At 35.7% G+C, this 23,301-nt stretch overlaps 1 protein-coding gene across 1 annotated transcript in view; it reads right to left on the bottom strand.

Moving 5' to 3' along the window:
- The window catches only part of LRP1B (LDL receptor related protein 1B), a 1,933,392-nt gene that overhangs the window by 637,678 nt on the left and 1,272,413 nt on the right, over positions 1–23,301 (bottom strand). Inside the window, exons 26-28 of the mRNA XM_003267617.4 lie at positions 17,542–17,706; positions 17,023–17,267; positions 422–553 (exon numbers count right to left, since the gene is read on the bottom strand). Of these exons, the coding sequence (XP_003267665.2) occupies positions 422–553; positions 17,023–17,267; positions 17,542–17,706 (542 nt within the window). The remainder of the gene's footprint in view (positions 1–421; positions 554–17,022; positions 17,268–17,541; positions 17,707–23,301) is intronic.

Below are 23,301 nucleotides of genomic sequence, written 5' to 3'. Positions count from 1 at the left end.
ATAATCCTCTACCAAATGATGCTAGAGTGACTTTAGAAGAGCAGATTAAAGCTGTTAAGCACCTCTTTGTTATGCAGGTTACCTACATCACCATTTTCTGATAATGCACTTTCACTTAAAAATCTTCCTGTTTTGCAGAGATAAACTCTGCTAACATACCAAATAAGAAAGTAGCAGGCAAAAAAAAGGAATAAGGTAATAAATAACGAAGTACAACATATCACATATTTAAAGAATTTGTTACTCTTCCCCAGAGCAGATGAATCATCAATAGTGGCTAGAAATATCACCACCACCTAAAATATTTTTGAAAACAGAAAAAAACTTCCTCTGCTTTAATAAGAGTAAAATCTGAAAGCTAATATAATTTGAGGGAATTCAATTTTGTTTTTATTGTTTATTAGAACTGTAAGAAATTTACCATAGCAGGTCTTCTTGTCTGAAGAAAGCTTCATCAAGTGGGGGCACGCACATGCAGCACTCCTATTGTGATTGATTAGACACATGTGGGAGCAGGGGCCTTTGCCGTCATTAGCTGCACAAGGATTGGGAGCTGTAATTACACAGTGAAATATGAACAGTGAAGAAGGAAGAATGTATTCGGGAACCTCTGAGGTTGACAGGGGTTATTCACCTAATGATTCAAAGTAAAGTTTCCTACATAGAACCCATTAGTAGGGTGATTAATATGACAATAATAGACAATCATACACAGCAATTACATTAATAAAAACATGATTTCAAAGATAACTAAGAAAACTCCATCAATTCTCTATTAGACAAATGGCATGCATCCTATTGCTTAGAGGTAGTGGCCGGGTGCAGTGGCTCATGCCTGTCATCCCAGCACTTTGGGAGGCCAAGGTAGGCAGATCACGAGGTCAGGAGATCGGGACCATCCTGGCTAACACCATGAAACTCCATCTCTATTAAAAATACAAAAAATTTGCCGGGCGTGGTGACACACACCTCTAGTCCCAGCTACACAGGAGGCTGAGGCAGGAGAATCACTTGAACCCCGGGAGGCGGAGGTTGCAGTTAGCCAAGATTGCGCCACCGCACTCCAACCTGGGTGACAGAGCGAGACTCCATCTCAAAAACAAACAAACAAACAAAAAAGAAGTCGAGACTTTTTAAGGAGTCAGTTTGAGGAGCAACCAGGAATAATTAGTGAATTTAATATAAAATAAACTGAGATAGACTATAACCCAGATGTTGGAAGTTCCAATAGATGTTATTTCCTTAACCAACCACGAAGTTTCCCTTCTTGCCTTTGCACATCACTTTTAAAGGCTTCCCTAGGAAACTACTGTTACATATATACCTTTCCTTCAAACACGTGCTCTTCTTCAAAAGAGGCCTACATGAAGAAACGTCTGTCTGCCTTCATGATTAAATCATCTACTTCTTTGTTACTTTTTCTCTATTAACTAATTCTGTGGCTGAGGACTGCTCCACATGTACGTACTTCCTCAATTCCCTTGTATAAATGACTTATGATTTTTCAAATTGAGAACAGAATATTAAATTTTGCAGCTCAATGTCATTCTGTGATGGCATTGAATGTCTTGAGACATTTTGAATTTTATGTTTCTTGTTCTGTCATCATGTCTTTTGGATAAGATTTTAATTTATCTAGTATCTTTAATCTTATTTTTATAGAGCCTATCTAGTAGAAAAAAGTCATTAGAACTAGGCTACCAAATTGAAGGCAAAAAAGTGTTATTCTTGTAGCCCCATCAAGAAAATGTCAGCTTTCAACCCAGGAGTGGTATCTTCCAACCATGTCCCCTTGCTCGAAGTAGTGATAGGGTTGAGACATGCCCAAAATATGCCACCTTTGCCCATTAGAAAATGACAGAAGTAGGAAGGTCTCTGTGACCTTCCCTCCACCCTCTTTCCTGAAACAGGTCATGAAAGCTAGAAAGGATTTTCTGACCTCCCCTGAAGCAGGTCACAAACTCTCCTGTAGACGTGCCCTTCCTAAGCCCTGAGGAAAGGAATATCCTTATCTCTGAAGACACAGGGACACAGAAAAGAATCTGAACAAACAGGCCTTGCTAAGTTTCCCCAGTTTATTACCATTAGGTCATATCTCCTATCATAAAACTACCCAGATTTTAACCATTTCTTCAGGTCTTTATTTCCTCAGAAGGCTCCTATGTCATATAATACTTGTATTAAGTTTGTGTACTTTTTTGGTTAATCTGTCTTTTGTTACAGACCTCAGCCATGAACCTGAGATGGGTAGAGAAAAGGTATTTCCTCCCTCTTACAGAAGTAAATAGCAGTCCTGTGGTGTTTTAAAACACAAAGAGTAAAAATCAAAGAGATAATAAAAGTGTAGAGGATATGAGAAATGAACTGAATTTGATAAATATTCAATGCGGCTTTTGGCAATTTTTAACATTCCTTACATCAAGATGATAAAAGTAATAGTGTTATTTGTTATAATAATAATTTATATTACATAAATTTATTTTATTTATATTATAATATATATAATAATAATATAATATATATAATATGTTTATTTGTTAAAAACAAATAAATAAATAAATAAAGGAGAATAAGAGACTTACAAAAAACTCATTCTCCTAAGAAAATTAAGAACAGAAGATATTAGAAAAGAGTAGAAGCTATTGTTCCAGCGATTCCTTTCTAGTGCACTTCTTTTGTCACACAGAGTAAGTAGTTCTTATTTTGTTCTTTGTTATCTTTTGATTTTGTCTGTTATAATAATTGAAGTCCCTAAGGAATCGCAAGCTAGAGAAGCAAGAAAGTAGGTGGGAAGGGAAAGCAGAAAGGTATTGCAGGACAGGAGGAGGAGTGAGTAAGAGGCAGTGTTAAGTGTCATATATCAAGTCAAGTTTACCTAGTCAGGTAGATAGAAAGAGAAAACTCAAATTCCCCCATACCTGAAAAAAAAAAAAAAAGGAAGAAAATGAGGAAGGAGAAAAGAAAAAAGAGAGGAGTGAAAGGGAAGAGAAGAAGGAAAAGAAATAGGAAATGCTATTTCTCAGGAAAATCAAGGGCATAATCCATAACAGTCTAATGGTAGGTACTTGAATTTTACTTTGAACATCATTATTTTTAGGCCAGAATCATACCAACTCTTAACAACCTATAATTATGAAAAAAAAATACTTTTTAAAAGCAGAGATATTAAGTTCCTATGTACATAGTAAAATAAAAAATTGCATTGACTTGTAGCCCAATATCTTATTAATGATAACACTGTAATGTATAATTCACAATATTTTGTGCTTCACAGAATGAAAAATCCACAAAGGATTCTTACTTTTCATTTTCATCTCTTCTCACTTTAAAGGATTGAACAATATTTTTTCAAAGTTTCTTTCCAAACAAGTGCTTGAACACAGCTACCTATTCTATTCCAATTACCAAATTTAAAAATACTGTTCATAATACTCACATTTTTATAGAAAGCAGGGATTAGCAGACAGTAACCCATGAGACAAATCTGGTCCACTGACTGTTTTTGTAAATAAAGTTTTACTGAAACATAACCATGTGCATTGGTTTACATATTAGCCCTGGCTGTTATGATACTTCAATAGTAGAAGTGAACAGTTTCAATAAACACCACATGGCCCACAAAGCCTTATAATATGTGTCTATTATAATTAGATAGTAAGTAGCTATTTTATAAGAGACACTACTGCAAAATCCGGTATGATTACAGAGGCTATAAACTTCTACCAAAGCCAAGCCTATTCCATCTATTTGTATTCAAAAGATGGGAAAGCCATTGATCAATGGAGTGCTATAATAAATCTTAACAAATGAAATATAAATACAGCTGGGCAGACTGGGTTCACCGATAGCTCATATTATCTAAACTCAAACTGATGAAATATAAAACCTTAGAGATATACCTGTAATAACCCCCACCTTTTATTTAAGCATTGAATAAAACATTATGAAGCACCTAGTCGTTTAAAACACTGTGAAAAAAAGCTGAGACATAATAGTGGACGAGTTCTTACCCCAAGGTGCTTAAGGTTCTGTACACTAACCTGGTACTCAGTTCTCTTCAATTCTATGGTCACTGGCTCAGTGTAGGTTTTCTCCATTTCCTGCATGGATTGTTGCACTAAACTCCCAACTAATCTTTGATATCTAGTATCTCTGCATTACATACAGTTATCTTTGTAGAACACATACTTGATCATATCTGGTTTAAAAATTGGGGGCCAGGCACACCAATAATCCCAGCACTTTGGGAGGCCGAAGTGGGAGGATTGCTTGAGCCCAGTAGTTAGAGACCAGCCTAGGCAAGACAGGTAGGTCCCATCTCTACTGGAAAAAAAAAAAAAAAAATTTTGAATGGCTTCCACAGTCTACCTCACAAAGTGTCGGCCTTATCTCCTACTATTAATGTTTCCCCCAAGACTCCTCAGCACTAGTCAGGCTGGTTTCCCTGCTACTACCATTTACCCTCCAGCTCTTTATTCTGATCCACTCTGTTTATTTTTGTTAAAGAAGTTATCAAGGCCAGGTATAGTGGCTCACATCTGTAATCCCAGGGCTTTGGGAGGCCAAGATAAGAGGATCCCTTGAGCCCAGGATTTTGAAGTTGCAGTGAGCTATGATCATACCACTGCACTCCAGCCTGGCCCACAGAGCGAGACTGTCTCTAAAAGCAAGCAAATAAAAAAACAAAACAGAAATCATAAACCTTCCAAACACAGAAAATTTTTACTCCAAAGCATTTTTTATTTCTTTTTCACTGCCATATTTAATCATTTCTCAAATATTGTACAGATTTTCTCTAATATGTGTTTCCTTTCTTTTTACCTCTACTCTTCCAACATGTTTCCAAATTCATTTCCTCACCTTTGAATGACTGCTATGGCTATGTATCTGGTACATTGTGATACTGTCCCAAATATACCCACCTCTCTTTCAAAAACACAAATCTATCTTCCAAGCCTCATCTACCACTTTCCTTCTACATACACATTGTGTACACACTAAAATGTATTCCTCATTATTCCCTGAATATCTGTAGTTTATTGTTTTCCACCTCCACATGATGTACTTTCCTTCCCCTAGAATTTCATCAGTATCTTTACATTAACCTTCCTTCATGTCCCAGCTCAATTCATCTTTCTGCCATGAAACATTTTCTAATGAAGCCAGCTAATGCTGATTTCTTTCATCACGAAATATTGGTTATAATTATTGCTTTTACAAGGCAATTAGATAATTTATTGCTTGCTGTCCTATTTTCTAGTTAGTGACATTTGTTCATATATTTTGTATTAGTATGTGTTGGTCTTTCTAGCTAAATCAGTGGTTGGCAAGCTTTTTCTATTAAAGACCAGATGGTAGATATTTGGACTTTTGCAGGCTTTATGTTTTCCATAGTAATTATTCAACTCTGCTACTATAACCCAAAAGCAGCCATAAAACAACAGGTGAACGAAGAGGTGTGACTGTGTGAAAATAAAACTTTATTTACAAAACAGAGGGCTGAATTTAGCCTGAGGGTTGTACTTTGTCACTCTCTGAGCTAGGTAAGTGATATGCTGGCGGAAACTAAGATACATATATATATATACGCATACACACATATTTTATATATATATATATATATATATATACACACACACACTCGCACATATACACATTGTTTTTTTCCTAAAATTTCTATGGTATCTATTATTGTGTTAGAGGTAGGGACATTTGGATTTATATGCATGTACGTAAATGTATGTGAGTATATATTCTAAAATTGCAGCAATCTAAAAATCTAGAAAGTTAATTTTCTAAAGCACATCATAGCTTCAGGTGAGAAGATTAAATAACGCGTAACTACAATACTTTATAGGAGAAATATGTTAATTGTGCAATCACACAAGCCTGATGTGTGCTCCGGGAAGAAAAATAATATCATTAAATATAATTTCACATTTGATTCAAACTGTATTTAATTATAGTCCATTTCACACCGGGGAAAAGAAAAACCACTTTAAATCCAAACAACTAGTTTTTCCAATAAATTCAAATAAAATACACATAAATGTTCATGCAATATAAAATATGTGTATGTGTTTACCTAATAAAACCAGGCTCAAAGCAGAATGCCAGGATCCAATTTGTTAGGCAAAGAAAGATTTTTCTCCCTCCCATGTAGTCATTTTTGATAGTAACTAATATTCATCCTGTTAATGAACCTTATTTGTATGAAAACAATTACTCTTGTAATAAAATAATGTTTATTAGTAATTTTCCTTTAGGAAAGGACTTAATAGTTTTAAAGAAAGGAATTTTCAGAAGTACTTTGCAATTAAACACTAATCTCAAATCCTATTTTCCCTATGACAAACATCTTCAAGTGATAAGTTTAACATTTCACATTGAAGAACTTGAGTGAATTCCTTATTTAAAATATATACACATAAAATATGTGCAAGTAAAGCATGCTTTACTTTCACCAGATTCTAACAGTATTATTTATGAGGGAGCTACATTCCTCAAATTATGTCATACTTTATGAATTAATTTTATACTGTGTTCTATAAAGTAGAATATAACATGTCTAAAAATTTTATCTGATCTTTTACAGGTATCTCTACAGAGAGAATTTTTAAAACCACAAAATCATTTCTATCTGTACGCAGCTTTTGGTGTAAAAGGATGAAAATATACATGTAATATAATATTACATTTATAGGGGAAATGTGTCTTAAAATACCAACTAACTTTCAGTTGTTCTAAAGAGATGACATGTCTTTCTGGTATCTTAATTTATTCTCTGTTAATGTCACTTGTTATATGCTTTGAAAGAAAAAAAAACACATCAGGGAAGTTTCTATTTTTATAATGATTCTATATTCACAATATTTTAAAAAACCATCTAGGACAGTGGTTCTCAATCCATGGAGACGGTGGTGATTTTGCCTCCCAAGAAACATTTGGGAATAAATTGAGACGTTTTTGGTTGTTATGACTTGGAGTACTGTTGGCATCTTCGTGAATAGAGGTGAATGATCTAATAAACACCGTACAATTCACAGGAAGTGTAGCTGAGAACTATCTGGCCCACAACTAACAAAGAATTATCTGGCCCAAAATGTGTAAAGTGCAGATATTGAGAAGCCCCGATTTTGGAGTAGAACTAGGGATTCCACATTTTAAGATAGGATACATGTCAGAGCACATAAATCTCATACCGATAGTATATACATAGATGAAATAAAGAGATGCTGCTACATATGAATAAACAGTGAGGACAACAATACAATGTATTATGTATGTATGTATGTATGTATGTGCATGTGTAACCTATATCCTACGTTATCAACTCTGCTAAAAAATATATTTTATATATATTTATATATATATATATAGAGAGAGAGAGAGAGAGAGGAAAGAGAAACAGCAATTTAGTTTATATGACAAGTAGTTAGATTTTTCTTTTTCTCTTTAACTTTTATTTTAAGTTCCAGGGTACATATGCAGGATGTGTAGGTTTGTTACATAGGTAAACATGTGCCATGGTGGTCTGCCGCACAGATCAACCCATCACTTAGGTTTTTTTTTTTTTTTTTTTTTTTTTTTTTTTTTTTTTTGAGACAGAGTCTCACTCTGTTGCCCAGGCTGGAGTGCAGTGGCGCAATCTCGGCTCACTGCAAGCTCCGCCTCCCGGGTTCACGCCATTCTCCTGCCTCAGCCTCCTGAGTAGCTGGGACTACAGGCGCCCGACACCACGCCCGGCTAATTTTTTTGTATTTTTAGTAGAGACGGGGTTTCACCGTGGTCTCGATCTCCTGACCTCGTGATCCGCCCGCCTCGGCCTCCCAAAGTGCTGGGATTACAAGCGTGAGCCACTGCGCCCGGCCATCACCTAGGTTTTAAGCCTAGTATCCATTAGCGATTCTTCCTGATGCTCTCTCTCCCCTATCCCCAGCCCTCCACAGGCCCCAGTGTGTGTTGTTCCCCACCATGTGTCCATGTGTTCTCAACGTTCAGCTCCCACTTATAAGTGCGAATATGTGGTGTTTAGTTTTCTGTTCCTGCTTTAGTTTGCTGAGAATAATGGCTTCCGGCTCCATCCATGTCCTTGCAGAGAGCATAATCTCATTCCTTTTTATGGCTGCACAGTATTCCATGGTGTATATGTACCACATTATCTTTACCCAGTCTATTTAGATTTTCTTTTTTTCTGAAATACGGGGTTTCACCATGTTGCCCAGGCTGCTCTTGAACTTGTGAGCTCAAGTGATTTGCCTGCTTCAGCCTCCCAAAGTGCTGGGATTACCAGTGTCAGCCATCGGGACTGGCCTAGATCTTAATGTAGTAAATTGTGGAAGCAAATAATTTAAGCAACCTGCAAATATTTGAGATTCACTTCCACCATGCTGAAACATGGTTTTGAGGGTATTTCTTTTTGACAAAAAAAAAAAGAAAAAAGAAAAACCTTTTATCATGTGAAAATCATATTCCCCATAATTCCAATTGAAAATATTAATAGTCCTATATGAAATCCCTCATCCTTCGGGTTTTGTAAGTGATACTTTGTCCTTTAAGGAGCGAATTAGTGAAGGAGTATCACTAATATTCTTAAAATATAACATTTTTTATTGTGAAATAAGATTATCCTGTTTTCTCATAGATGTTGTCAAGAAAAGTTTAATTTTCTATAGAAATATTTTTCTGATGCAATTGGAGGCACTTAAATCATTTCGATGTTAAACTTACTTTTTGAGAAACAGCTTGCAATTTTCCTATAATGGACAGTGGGATTTAAAAAAAATGATTTTAAAGGTTAAACAATTTATTTTATCATATTATGCTAGAAAATGTGCCAAGTGTTTTATAAGCATTATTTTATTTATTCCTCTTAATGGTCACCTTTGTTTATGAAAATAAATTGCCTGGCCGGGCACGGTGGCTCACGCCTGTAATCCCAGCACTTTGGGAGGCCGAGGTGGGCGGATCAGGAGGTCAGGAGATCGAGACCACCCTGGCTAACACGGTGAAACCCTGTCTCTACTAAAAATACAAAAAAATTAGCCGGGTGTGACGGCGGGCGCCTGTAGTCCCAGCTACTCAGGAGGCTGAGGCAGGAGAATGGCGTGAACCCGGGAGGCGGAGCTTGCAGTGAGCCGAGATCGCGCCACTGCACTCCAGCCTGGGTGACAGAGCGAGACTCCAAAAAAAAAAAAAAAAAAAAAAATTGCCTTCATTTTGCAAAGGCTAAACTTAAATTTGAGAAGGTAAAAAGGACTCAGTCAAGATCACACAAGTATTAAAAGGAGAACAGAAAGATGAAAGATTCAGGTTCCAGAGTCCAGGCTTTAACTACTACCGTACACAACCACTCTACGTGAAGCAATTCATTCTGATTTTTCACTCGTTCATTCACGGGCCAATTCACGGATGTCTTATAAAACAGGGATGTGAAATGGAGACTGAGTTAGGGTATAACTGGTATAACTATATTTGATCTAATTATTGTTGTAACTGTGGAGAAACCTCTCAATGTCTTACTCCTCTCTTTTTCTGGGTTTTGATTCTTTTTTAAAAGGATGCCATATTATTATCTAAAACAGTTTGTATATTTACCAGTTGCTATGGTTTGCAAAATAAAATTTAAAAGGGGCAGTTGAGTCAGTAGCCTGACTTTGAAAGTAAACTTAAATGTTCCTGCAAAAATAGCACTATTTTTATCAACAATCATTTAAGACCCCTTTAAACCAAGTTCTGTTTACATGAAATATAAGTTTCTACAAAAAGAAAAAACATAATCGGTGAAAATCTAACAGATAAAGGGTTTCCAGCACTCTGTAATTAAAATAACAATCACATTCTTGAACGATTTTTTTTTTTTTAATTCCAATTAGAGCAGCTAAGGAAAGAAATACAAAAGAAAACAGAAAAACCCAGGGTGGTAGATTCCTGCTGGGTTTATGAGAAAACTTAACCCTGCACCTGGAGTGGTGATGAAGAAAAAACCTTTGGGCTGAGTGAGGACACAGAGAAGAATGACATGGCAGATGGGTGGTAGAGAAGCATACAAAAGAAGAGTTACATTTCCCTTTCTCCATGCTTACAAACAACTCCCTTACAGGGTGGGGGAGGAGAGTTTGGTGGCAATGTGTTAAACAAAGTAAGAGAATTGTGCATCTCTCTATCTATCTATCTATCTATCTATCTATCTATCTATCTATCATCTATCTATCTGTCTAATCTATCTATTTAATTTATTTAACAAACACTTTTAAAGTGCTTAGTACTTGCCAGGTATCTTCTAACTGCTTAAAAGAGACTAATGTGGCCAGGCGCAGTGGCTCACGCCTGTAATCCCAGCACTTTGGGAAGACGAGGAGGGCAGATCACCTGAGGTCAGGAGATCAATATCAGCCTGGCCAACATGGGGAAACCTCACCTCTACTAAAATTACAAAAATTAGCTGGACACGGTGGCAAGTGACTGTAATCCAAGCTACTTGGGAGGCGGAGGCTGGAGAATCACTTGAACCCGGGAAGCGGAGGTTGCAGTGAGCCAAGATTGTGCCACTGCACTCCAGCCTGGGAGACAGAGTGAGATTCCATCTCAAAAAACAAAGAGAAAGACTAATGTATTTAATCTTTATCACAATTCCATTTTACAGATTTACAAACAAGCAAACAAACAAATACTAATGTAGAGAAACAAACTAATACTAATGCACTAGAAGTCAGGATTTGACAAATTTGGAATTTGAACCCAAGCAATCTGGCCCTAGACTAAGCTGATTGCTATGAAGGTATTTTTTTGGGAATTTACTGTTTGACTAAACAGTCTAGTTCTATTTAGTCAATTATATTTTGTAGTAAAAAGAGTTGAAAGTTATACTAATATCTAATGTCAGACATATTTAGGATCACGAGGACATATGCAAACAAACCCACTGAAATTGCTCTCACTTAAATTCTCAGTGACCTTTTTCCAGGTTGCCAAACCCAACGAATGCATTTATGTCTTTATTTTTATTGGTTTTTCTACAAAAGCAAATACTATTGGCTAGTGTTAGCTTGAAACTCTTCCTTTCATATTTGTGTGTGTGTGTGTGTGTGTGTGCGTGTGTGTGCGCGCGCGCACGCGCGCACACGCGCTTTCTCTTTTTGTCCTGAAATCTGTTGGTGCACTTTTTCTGAGCATTCTTCTTTGCCTTCCTTTTGAGTGTTGCAGTTCTCCAAGGCTCTATCCTTGCCCTTTTTCATTTTCTGTAATACTCTTAAGAAATCTTATCCACACTTTTCCTTCAATTTACAATTGAATAACTACGAAAGTTCTAGTTTTAGACCAAACCTTCCTTTCTTTTTAGCCTTAAATATTCAACTGTATCCCAGAAGTATCTCAAATTCAGCACATTCCAAAGTTTAATTTTTCAGATAATCCTTTAAATGAAGTGTCTGCAAATGATGGCCTAAAGGCTAATACTGGCTGGTGAGCAACTTGTTTATACGGTTGGAAAAAACCCCAAATGAAGAATACTATTTCATGGCACATAAAACTTGTATGAAATTCAAATTTCAGTGTCCAGAAATTAAGTTTTATTGGCACACAGCCACACTTATTCATTGCCCATATGACTGCTTTCACATTACAACTGCAGCAGAGTAACTGCAACAGAGAATGCATGGCCCACAAGTCCTAAGATATTCACTCATATTATTTGGCCTTTCACAGAATATATTTGCTGACCCTCTCTCTTAAAGCCATCCCATATTCTTCCTCCTTTCCCCAGGTTTCTCACTCAAATCTCTATCACTACTTTTTATTGATTTCACCTCTAAGTATATCTCATCAAAGACCATTTCACCTACAAGCATCTCCCAGATTTTGGCATCAGCCACCTCCTGATCTACTGAAGTAGCTTCCTGTAATGGTTATCTTTATATGTAAACTTGACTAGTCTAGAGAATGTCTAGATAGCTGGTAAAACATTATTTCTGGGTGTGTTTCTGGAGGAGATGAGTATATGAATTAGTATACTGGGTTAAAAGTTTCCTGCCCTTGCCATTACAGGGAAGCATCATCCAATCTGTTGAAGGCCGAAATAGAATAAAAAGGTAGAGGAAAGGCAAGTTTGTTTCCTGTTTGAGCTGGGATATATATCTTATCCTACACTCCGTAATTGGCACTCCTGGTTCCCGGGCCTGTGAACTCCTGGACCTGGACTTATGCCATTACCCACCTACCCTTCCTGGTTTTTAGGCCTTCAGATTTGGATTGAGTTACACCACTGGTTTTCCTGGTTCTTCTGTTTGCCTACAGTAGGTTGTGGAACTTCTTGGCCTCTCTAAGCATATGAGTTAATTTCTAAAATCAATCTGTCTCTCACTATCTGTGTGTGTGTGTGTGTATATATATATATGTTACACACACACACACACATATATATTCTATACATACATACACACACATATACACTTCAATCCTGTCCCTCCGACCAATCCTTTACAAATTTCTATCATGCAAATCTGTTCTTTTTACTCCTTTGACCATTTTTTGTTTTAAATGTTTTTCTCCTTTTCTTAGAGGAATGGTTCTGAAGGTAGCATCATATCTCCTGGGAATTTGTTAAAGATGCAAAATGTCAAACCCCACCTAAGACCTACTGAATCAGAATCTCTGGGTAACACCCACCAATATGTGTTTTAATGAGCCCTCCATTAATTTTAATGCACACTTATGTTTAACATCATTGGAACCATTTATCCCAGAGGAAAAAACTGTGTATTTCTTTGTAGGGATATTATTTGAGTGTGAGCATGATCTGACCCCTGCCCAATCTTGTCTCTGATTTATTCTTTCCTTACTCGCTGCTTCGATCTGCAAATGTGGAAATAAAACCCCTCCAAGTTAGTAATTTGCCTCAGGTAACATGGCTAGTGAGTGACACGAAGGAAGAACTAAACTTAGCTAATCCCAACGTTTGTTTTGTTTTTTTTTTAGACGTCTCGCTCTGTCCCAGCTGAGTGCAGTGGCATCTCGGTCACTGCAGCTTGCTCCGGTTCAGCTTCCTGTCTCACCTCTCGGTAGCTGGACTACAGCCCCACCACCCGCTAATTTTTGTATTTTAGTAGAACGGGTTTCACCTGTTCATCTCCGCCTCGTGATCCCCCCCCGCCTCCCAATGCGGTTCACGTGACCCCGCCCCCTTTTTTTTTAGTACCACACCCTGCTACTTTTTAAAACACATTTACTATACTCTTACATTCAAAATACATCTATCGTAACAATGCTTGTATCTATCCTAATTGTTAATTTAGTCTGTTCTTCCTCTTAGACTATAAACTCCAGGAAGGTAAGGAAGTTTGTCCAAGGAGAATGTCAAGAAAACATGACTCTCTACTGCCATCTGGTGATACGATGCAACAATTCCAAGAGGAACATGTGTGCATTTAATGTCTTCCGCCCGTAGAGTGCAGTGAGTAAGACAAAAGCTTTGGCTTCAGACTTCTGTTCAGATAATAGAATGATTATCCCCTGGCTGTTAGACCTTGAGCAATTTACTTAGCATTTCTCTGTCTTAGGTTCCTCATCTGTGAAACTGGATGGCTAACAATTTTTCTCATGGAAATGCAATGATAATCAAGTAAGCTGCTATTATTATAATTATCAATATTGTTATAAAAGACTTAGCTAGACTCTATAGTTGACACAAAGAAATAAATGAAACACTGTTCCTTAAATATTTTATAATCTAGGCGAGTAGGTAAGACAGGGTTAGGAAACGATTAATGAATAAATAAATAAATAACCATACAGGCTTTAAATGCTGAGTCCTTATGGTGTTAACTGTGAATGTAGAGGAGGTAAAATTTGAGCTAGTATAAGAATTTACAATTGGTACGTGTGAGAAGGAGTCTCAGATGGAGAATTGCTCCTGCAAGTCTTTGCACACATTGAGACTAACACCTGTAAAGTACTAATAAAAATGATATAAGTGCACACTTACACTACAAAGTCATAATCACAAAACCATTTTTATTTAATGCTTCATTATATAATCCCAGATCTCATTATCCAAACAAAAACTAACACATGACCCAAAAAGTGTTTATTGTAAATGAGTTTTGTTGTTGCTATTGTTTTTTTAATATACCTGAAACTTAATTAATAATTGTATTTCACTGATAAAAATATAGCTAGATTAGATGGCTTCGTGAATTATATATTTTCAACTTAAAGAAAAACCTACATTGTGTTAAACGGTGATTAAACTCAACGTTTACAAGATCCTATGATTTAGATACATTATCTCCATTTTGCAAAAGCAGATACAGAGGTTAAATAAATTGCCAATAATATCCAATAACACATTAATAGCTGAGACTCAGGAATCTTAAATAAAACTATGCTAATGATGAAAGGAGCATCATGCAGTTAATAAATCATATGTTTAGGATTTGAACCCAGGCCATGCCATTAATTCTAAGCTTGGCTCCCTCATGCTGTAATTTTTTTAATTAATATTTAAAATACCCACTACTGCCCCTTCATATTGCATATGTTTAAGCTGTGGTTTGTTTCTTTCTAATCCCGTATAACAACAACATTAAAAACCAAAGAGATCTAAAATATATTTCTAAAATATTCTGCTTAAATGTCCAATAACCAATTTGAAACTTTGTGTGCATAATGAATACTTACTTGTAAGAAAACTGGTGCTAAAACTTTTATTAATTTCCTAGTTGGAGGATTAGATAATGTCAGATAGTATTTGTAACCTTTATTTCTTTAATTTGTGAAAGATATATTTCAATTTTATAGTACTGAATGTCATGTATTTTTAAAATTTATTATTTTTTTCATGAACATCATGTTATTATTCACCAGAATACAGGCTATTATTATTGCATTTGTGTTAATGCTGAGCCTTTGTCACCATTTTCATTTTAATTCTATCCTCAGTAATAAAATAGTCAATATGTTCCTGCATCTTTTTTCCCTAGCAGTGGAAGTGTTACTTCACTGAAGCAGATAAACAGGACAGATAATGATTATTATATGCTCAGTGATCCTTATAATGGGGAAAAGTAGAATGTTCTCTGATCACTTTCAAAATTGGAAACTGACTGAATTTCATTTAGGAAATGGCAAGTTATTTTCATAGGTGATATTCTCTAAATGTATCTAAAGACTAGAATATTTGCCCTGAATCCTGGGAAAATATGTTAAATTAGATCCACATAGTAAAATCTTGCTTATTTTATGTAAAGAGGAAAAATCATATATAAATCATATTTTGAGTTAAGTAAAGATGTCAAGGATGCCTCCCCCCAACCAAAAAATGACAATGAATGTCTCATTTCTATATATGCATAAATGTCAGGAAAGCTTGAGAGTATCATGGTTCTTCCTGTTCTATGAATTTACTAAGGGTCATGCCAATGTAGGCGAATTAGACAGTGCAGTTAGTAAATGAAGGACATTGATCCTATTTTGGGTGAGGAGGAATGATGCAATATATAGATGATGCAATACTTAGATGAAGGCCATTTTTCATGGTCTAGTTCATTTAGATTGCACTGAACATACAAATTATTATTACTACAAAATGCCAAACAATCTGAGGGACAAAAATACAGTTGTGTAAATAATTTTGCACTTGAAATAATCAAAACCATTCATATCTTATAAGTGCTTGTCATCTACAGTGTTTGCTTACAGCTAGGCATTCCTCTGTTGAAGGAAATTCTAGAGAAGCGTATTTTTTCATTATACTAGTGGCACATTGCTGGTCAGAATAATAACTTCTTGCCTTATTTAAATTTAGTCAAATTCAATATATCTACTAAATCCTTATTAAATGCAAAAATGACTAATCTATATATTTTTTTCTATAATGTCCTCAACCTTTTTAGCTTATAAGGTGAAAGAAGTCAAGAGTAGAATAAAAAAATTAAAGTTATTGCTCACCTATGTAAGCAGTATGTATAGAAACCAGTATGTATAGAAACTCCCACGTAGCAAAGAAGGATCAATTACATAAGAAAATAGAAACTAAGAAATTGAGAGTATCTGGGAAAATAACTAGATTCAATCAGATTGTCAGAGAAAGGGCACAGAAAATTTTGCAGATGAGATTTTGGTGGAATAAACAGTATCAAGGGAGAATGAAGGCAACACACTGAAGAAAGACAAAGAATAGCCATGTGATATTGTCAACCAGAGAGGTAATTGGTTTTAGTCAAGTCTAAAAGATACTATAATACAAATTTTAAAAATAAGGCTCGATGTGTGGAACAAATGCCCTACATGCCAATGAGTTAGAAGATCTGCTTATTCCACACTGAAACAGAAAGAGAAGGAGAAGATGCAAGAGACAGCTTATCATCTAAGAATCATAAATCTAAAATGAAAATATGCTAATAAAGGGGACATTGTTTGAATTCAAATGAGATTTCCAAGGGTTACATCACATATAATGGGGAAAAAGTACAAAAGGATGAGCTGATGTTACACCAAATGGGATACCTCATGGTATCCCAGTCGGGGGAAAAGTGAGAATTAGGATAGGAACATTTGGCAAACTTGAGTGGAGGAAACACAATCACAAAACCAAGATGGGGTTTACTATTGAACCAAAAGGTGGAATACATGGGGAGAGGTAGCACATATGGGCCTGTGAAGTCACTTCTCTTAAAATAGAGGAACTCAAGCAAATGGTTCACCCTTTCTCACGTACCAACCCCCCTCTTTCCAATATGCTACATGGTAATAATCTAAAAATTAGGGGATTTAGTTTAAAATAAATATACAGGGGCATCTTAGGAATTAAGATGCCCCTAAATATTTATATGTAAATAAAATAAAAAGGGAAAGAGAAAAAATTATAAACAAGTTAAAATAAAGGTTGAAACCACTTCCCTCATGGAGTATGCATAAAATGTCAATAACTTTTAACTTATAGAAGTTATTTTATAGTTCAAATATTATATGATTAAGATGATAATACTTTCTGGATGGTTAATCCATAAGTGAACAAGCACTTACCCTGTGGCTGGCGACTGGGATGGTATATCTGAAGGTCAAATGGCTGTGCACTGGTTTTCTGAATCACACTGACATTCTGCCCTGTCCATTTATTGGCTTTGGACAATGTGTTGGTTCTCCAGTCTGTCCAGTATACTTCACTCCCATATAGAGACACAGCAAAGGGATGGGAAAGGTATTCATGACCTCGGATGATTTCTATCATGTTTGTTCCATCATAGAGGGCTGAATAAATAGCATCTGACCTACAGAAAGATAAATACATGAGTAGTTTGTCAAAGCTCATTCAACTAGTCCAGAGACATAATCATGTAACTCAGTTAAATGACAAAAAAAGGTATTTTATAAATATTTTTATGAGTCTGTATCTGATTTGGGGAAAGCAAAAAAAAAAAACCTCCAATTTTAATATATGTATACATGATACTGACATGTTAGGACACTTTCCAATGTTGTAAATATTATCTGAGGAAAGTAAAAAAAAAAAAAAAAATCCAGAAAAGAGAAAATTTTTTAAACCTGGCGTCTGTCCACACTATCCTTTTCTCAAAGTGGTCCACAGTTAGTCCATTAGGCCAAGCCCCAGTTTTCATGTCTTTATAGATGGTTTTTCTGCCAGCACCACTCATAGAGGCAGATTCAATGCGAGGAAAATTTGCATCCCAGTCTGTCCAGAAAAGAATTCTAAAAAAAAAAAAAAAAAAAAAATAATGCTATTGTTTCAGTCATTCATTTCACAGATATTTATTGAGTGCCTACCACATGCTAGGCACTGGATAAGTGATAAGTCACAAGAGAAACAGATGTATTATCTATCCTCATGGGGCTTATGGTCCAGTGGAGGAGCCAGACTAAATAAGTGCATAAATATATAATTATGACTTGTGAAATATTTTGAAAAAAATTGCTATGAGAGAGAATAGCAGGTGACTGAACTACTTAGAGAAGGTGATCAGAAAAAAGCACTTTGAGGAGTGATATTTATACTAAAACTGAAGAATGAGGTGAGCAGTATAAAGAGCATGGCAAGTAGAATAAACAACATGTGGTAAGGCCCTAACAGGGAAAAGAATGTGGGCTATTTGAGGAACAGAAATAAGGCCAATGTATTAGAAATATAATGAGTGAGGAGGAGAGGGGAGAAATAGGAAGTCAAAGAGGTGATCTTATGGGTCTTGTAGGGTAAGAGAATTATTTTGGATTTTATACTAAGGGAATAAGAAGTGCATAGGCCTTTGGTGGCTTTTAAGCAGGGGAGAAATGTTATTCTGTATGTATAGTAAATATATACAGCCATAGTCACAGCGACAGGAGATAGACAAATTCCCAGGCAGCCAGAAATGGGTCCCTGGTAAAACTCAACCTTTGAGCCAGGGCAGTCTAAAGTCTGAAAACCGGGCTACCAGTTCTGGGTCGAATCCATGAACCATAGTAAGAACTTCCATCCATGTCTTACCCACTCTCTCTTAATTGGTTCTTTCTGAATGATGCCTTTAACCTATTGAATGATTCCTTTTCCAAGCCCACCCATAAACCAATCAGCAAGAATTCCCCCATTTGAAGCCCATAAAAACCCCAGACTCAGCCTCAGAGAAGGCTACCCACTTTACCCACTTTCAAATCCCCTCTTGCTGTTGAGAGATTTTCATTCACTCAGTAAATTTTACTCTGCCTTACTCCCTCTCCAGTATCCATGTACTTTATTCCTTTTGGTCATGGGACAAGAGCCTGGAGTTCGCTGAACTGCAGGAGTGAAAGAGCTGTAACGCTCCTGCTTGCCAAGCTACATGTGGCAGGAGGAAAAGAGCTGTAACACTCCTGCCTGCCAAATTACGGGAATAAAAAACCCACAACAATAGTGATGAGACAGTATATCTGTCTAATCAGTATGTATATGGGATATACTGTACCAGATAAAACAGATACACTGTTTTATCACTGTGGCTATTATGTGGATATACTGTTTTGTTTTGTTTTTTTTCTCACTGCCTGTATAATCAGGTCTTTATTCAAAAGAAACTGTCCAAAGTGATTTGACCTTTATGGAATAATCAAATTTAAGAGTTTATGCAGCAGGCTTCTTTTCCTCTGTAGTAGGTTTCTTTTCTGCAAGCTTCTTTTCAGGGGCTAGTTTCTTGGTAGCTGCTGCCTTTTTTCCCACCAGAGGCTTCTTCTGCTTCTTAACACTAACGGCAGCCTTCTTTCCTTTCTTACCTACCACGGGCTTCTTGCCTGCAATCGCTGCCTTCTCATCTGCTTTGGCTTCTAGTGCTGCTGCTGCAGCAGCTGCCTTAGTGGATATACTGTTTTAATCACTGTGGCTATTATACAGAGAATAGACAATAGTGAGGTAAGAATATGAACATGTTAAGTGGTTATATAAAAGACCAGAAAAGATGATAGTGGTCTAGAGTATGGTGGTGGCAATAAAGGAGAGAAGTGAATTGATTCAAAATATAATTTGAAGGTAGAATTATCAGGACTAGCTGACGGACTGGGTGTAAAAAATTAGGTAAAAAATAGAATCTCAGGAGACCGTCAGTTTCTTGTTTCAGCAATCTCCGATTGAGGGAAGGATAGGGTGTATAGAGATTCCATTAAGTGAAAGGGAAAAGTGGAAGAGGAACAAATTTCAGAAGCTTAGAATTGAGTGTTGATGGATGTAGACAGTGTTGGGGCTCAGAGAATAATATGCCAAAGTATGGCACGTTGGCATGCTGAGCACTTTTTTGAATTAAAGGAAATTGAAAGTTCATGGAAGCTGCCTTTCAAGAACATTCTAACCTTCTCTTGTTCCTCTCTTCCTTGCCCCAAACACAAGGGAGGGGCTCTCTTTCTGGAAGTACCCTTACTGGACTGAAGAAAACTTCTTTCAAAAAAAAAACGCAATTGTCTGAAAACCCCTCCCTTGGGATCTCATTAAATAACCAGAAATGATTAAACAACAAAGACAAAAAAAGACTCATCACCACACTCAGACAGACTTTTCATCTATTGTTCTGAAGGAAGCTCTGAGACATTTTCTGAGAGGCTTTATTTGCATAAGACAATGTTTGTTCACTGTGAGGTTCTTCCCTTCACCTCTCTGGAAATTATAGCCACCCCACTCAGAGGTCAGAGGAACATTGGCCCAGGACATTGTCTATTCTTTGAGCTCATTCAATTCCCCTGAAAATTATTTACCACTCCTCAAAATGCCTTACATTCCCCATTTCCCGCTCCTGTATGAAGAGGGTATATAAGCCTCAACCATCTGGCCCTCTGATTCTTTATTTTGTATGGCTCCCATGTACACTTGCACGTTAATAATCCTGTATGCCTTTTCTTAGCTAATTTGTTGCCAGTTTATTTCAGGACACTTGAACCTTCAGAGAGGGAGTGAAAAATTTCCTTTGCTCTTACAGCAGCAATCAAAAAGAGAAAGCAATGTTGCAGTACGTTTTTCTATCCGGTCTGACAATATTTTGTTGATAAATGGTAAAATTATGAAATGGTAAAAAAATAAATTTTATCTTCATTTAATTATATATAGTTTTATTATTTTTGACTCTTCTGTTATTCTGTATAATCCTTGAAAATAGGAATTTGGTAAATTACCTTGTAAAATGAAACAATCCTTTACAACAAAATTTAAAATTCAATTAATCCATATTCTTTTTTAAAAAAATTTATGTCTATTTAAGGAAATGTGAAATGATGTAAAGTAAGTATTCACCATGACTTCTATTTCTGAAAAGAATATAGTCTGCTACAGAAAACAGAAATTACAAATATGATTAGAGGACTGTTCAAAACATTATATTTATAAACATTGTAATTACATATGCTAAAAGAGTATGGCAAAAAGGGAAGAAAGATGAGAGTGGAACTTCCTATATAAATTAAAACACTGACATTTGTTAAGTGTTATTAGATAACTGTGTCAATATTAAATAGTGGTAATGTATACGCATTTGTGTAAAACAAACTTGGATCACAGTTGGAATTTCTCAATTACTTCTGCATACTTAATCTCAAACCCCATTTTCTCATCTGAAAATAAAAACTATTATAGTACACATTTGTTGGGAACGTTAGGTGAGATAATGGATGTAAACAGTTTAGCACACAGAATGATTAGAACAGAGAAAAGATTTGTGTTTGTACATGCATGCTCACACACATATTGATAGAGAATAAATATTTTTTAAAGGAAAACTTTCACGGTCTTGCTAACTGTTAAGGAAACAGAGAAAGGGAGAGAAAAAAAGGGAGAGAGAAAATACTAATATGTATGTTTAAATGCCACAACAGTGTCTATGTGAAAGTAGATTAGTTTTATGAAGCAAACGTGAATCAAAGCCATGAGAATATGATTCAGGGCAAGAGATCATAGGATTAGATTCCTCTCATAGAATTTCTTTCAAATAATTGGTTTCCATTAGTTACTTTTTAAAATAATTTCAGTTTCATGGAAATGTGAAAGGAAAATAAATTTTGGAGATTTTTGATTTTGACTACTATAGGGGCTTTATTTACATAACAAGACCAACATTTTGCTAGCCAGGCCAAACTGAAAGAGCAATGGCTGTGATCCCATGCTGCAGTTCGATAGCTAAGGTTCTGCCTTCTTTTTTTTTGTTTCCACCATGACAGGCTGGGTTTGGTTCCTATATCAAGCCTTTTCTCGTTTGATACTTGTTACTTCTGAAATTGCAGCAATTTATCCTAGCTGAAATATGGTAGTGACATTTTAAAAGATTTTAAGGAGCTCAATGGTTAGAAGCCAGCTTAATTAAAAGCTAACATCCAAGATGTGTGTGTGTTTGTGTGTGTGTGTATGTGTGTGTGTGTTTGTATTTAAAAGTCCTTCATGGTTTCTTTTTCTCTCCTAGAACCTTGTCTTTTTTTTTTTGAGCAAAAGTTCTTTTTCTTCTCGGTTTACTGAATTCTGTTTTCTCTAGTTACTTCTGCTGTCTTTCCCTTCTCTTTCACCCTCTGCTGCATGAGGGACCTAAAATAGTTTATAATAGCCTGGAGTTCCTTAAAGAAAACAGAGAAGGCACCAGGTTCCCTTTCAAGGAAAACTTTCTGTTTTTCCTTAATGAATCTGAGGAGTGTGAACAGACAAGTTCATCTCAGCTCTTAAGCTGCTTGCTTTTGTATTATGTCACCTGATTTTTTTTTTTTTTTTTTTTTTTTTTACTAAAGTAGCTATTGCAACAGAGGCTACTCTTGGTTTTGTGAGGAAAAGTATAGTTTAGACACTTAGAAATGTCTTTATTTATTTATTTTTTTAATGAACTGTAAGCACATCACATAGTTTAGCCTCTTAACAATTTTCCCCTTTTGGAGACCCAGGATTCAGTGTGGGCTCTACCCAGAGCTCAAAGATCCAGTTAAAGATAGATAGTCTCTATCTAAATAAAATTGGTCTCCTTATATAACCCTATAATAGATTTGTTTAATTTTATGTTTGATTTGGCATCCATCTTTAGTCTCCCTCTAGCACCACCAGACTTTTCCTTTCTGTACCTTATGATGTAAATTTTGCTATTTGATTTTCATCTTAGTTGTTTCCTTTAATATGAAAAATTAAGGCTATTTAGCTGACAACTGCCTAGGGTTGTGAAACAAGTTATCAAGAATCTGAAAGTCCAAGACAGGAAAAAAAAAAAAAGGTCTTTATGAATCTATAAGATATATTTCTATCAGCAAGCGTAATACGTTTATGTATTTATGTGCGTGTACACAATGCTTCACTACTAAAAATATATACAAGAGCTCTAATTAATTGGTTTAAGAAAATAAAAGCACTTGAATCAAATATTTTATCAGGAAAAAAAAAGACTAGTCAAATGTTTTTTCAAGTTTACATAACAAGTAAAATCTTTAATAAATAAGCTGGCTTTAAAATTTTTGGTAAAGTAGTTAAGACTTTAGAAATGTGTTAAGAATTTACAGAATATATTTTTGTTTGCATTTATTAATCAAGCAATTTCTTACTTATCCCTGCCTCATATTATAAGATGTCAAAATTTGGCATAGGGGTTACAAAACTATAAACCCAGCCCAAGACAGAATGATCTTTGCTTGTATGATCTTTAACAAACAAGACATTGATATTATTTTAATAACAACAGCTACATCTTAAACTTAGTAAGATTACCATAACTTCTAATCTTGTGGCTTTAGGCGGTCTAGTCCACAGGCAGTAAGGTTTGTTTTGGGAAGGGAATGTAATTGTTTTTGTTTCAGAGCTAAACTATAAACTAAGTAATATGAATATAAAATTAGTTT

Source organism: Nomascus leucogenys, chromosome 20 (genome assembly GCF_006542625.1).
Source record: "Nomascus leucogenys isolate Asia chromosome 20, Asia_NLE_v1, whole genome shotgun sequence".
Taxonomy (NCBI): domain Eukaryota; kingdom Metazoa; phylum Chordata; class Mammalia; order Primates; family Hylobatidae; genus Nomascus; species Nomascus leucogenys.
Note: the sequence above shows the minus strand (reverse complement) of the source record. Positions and strands in the feature narration are given on the sequence as shown.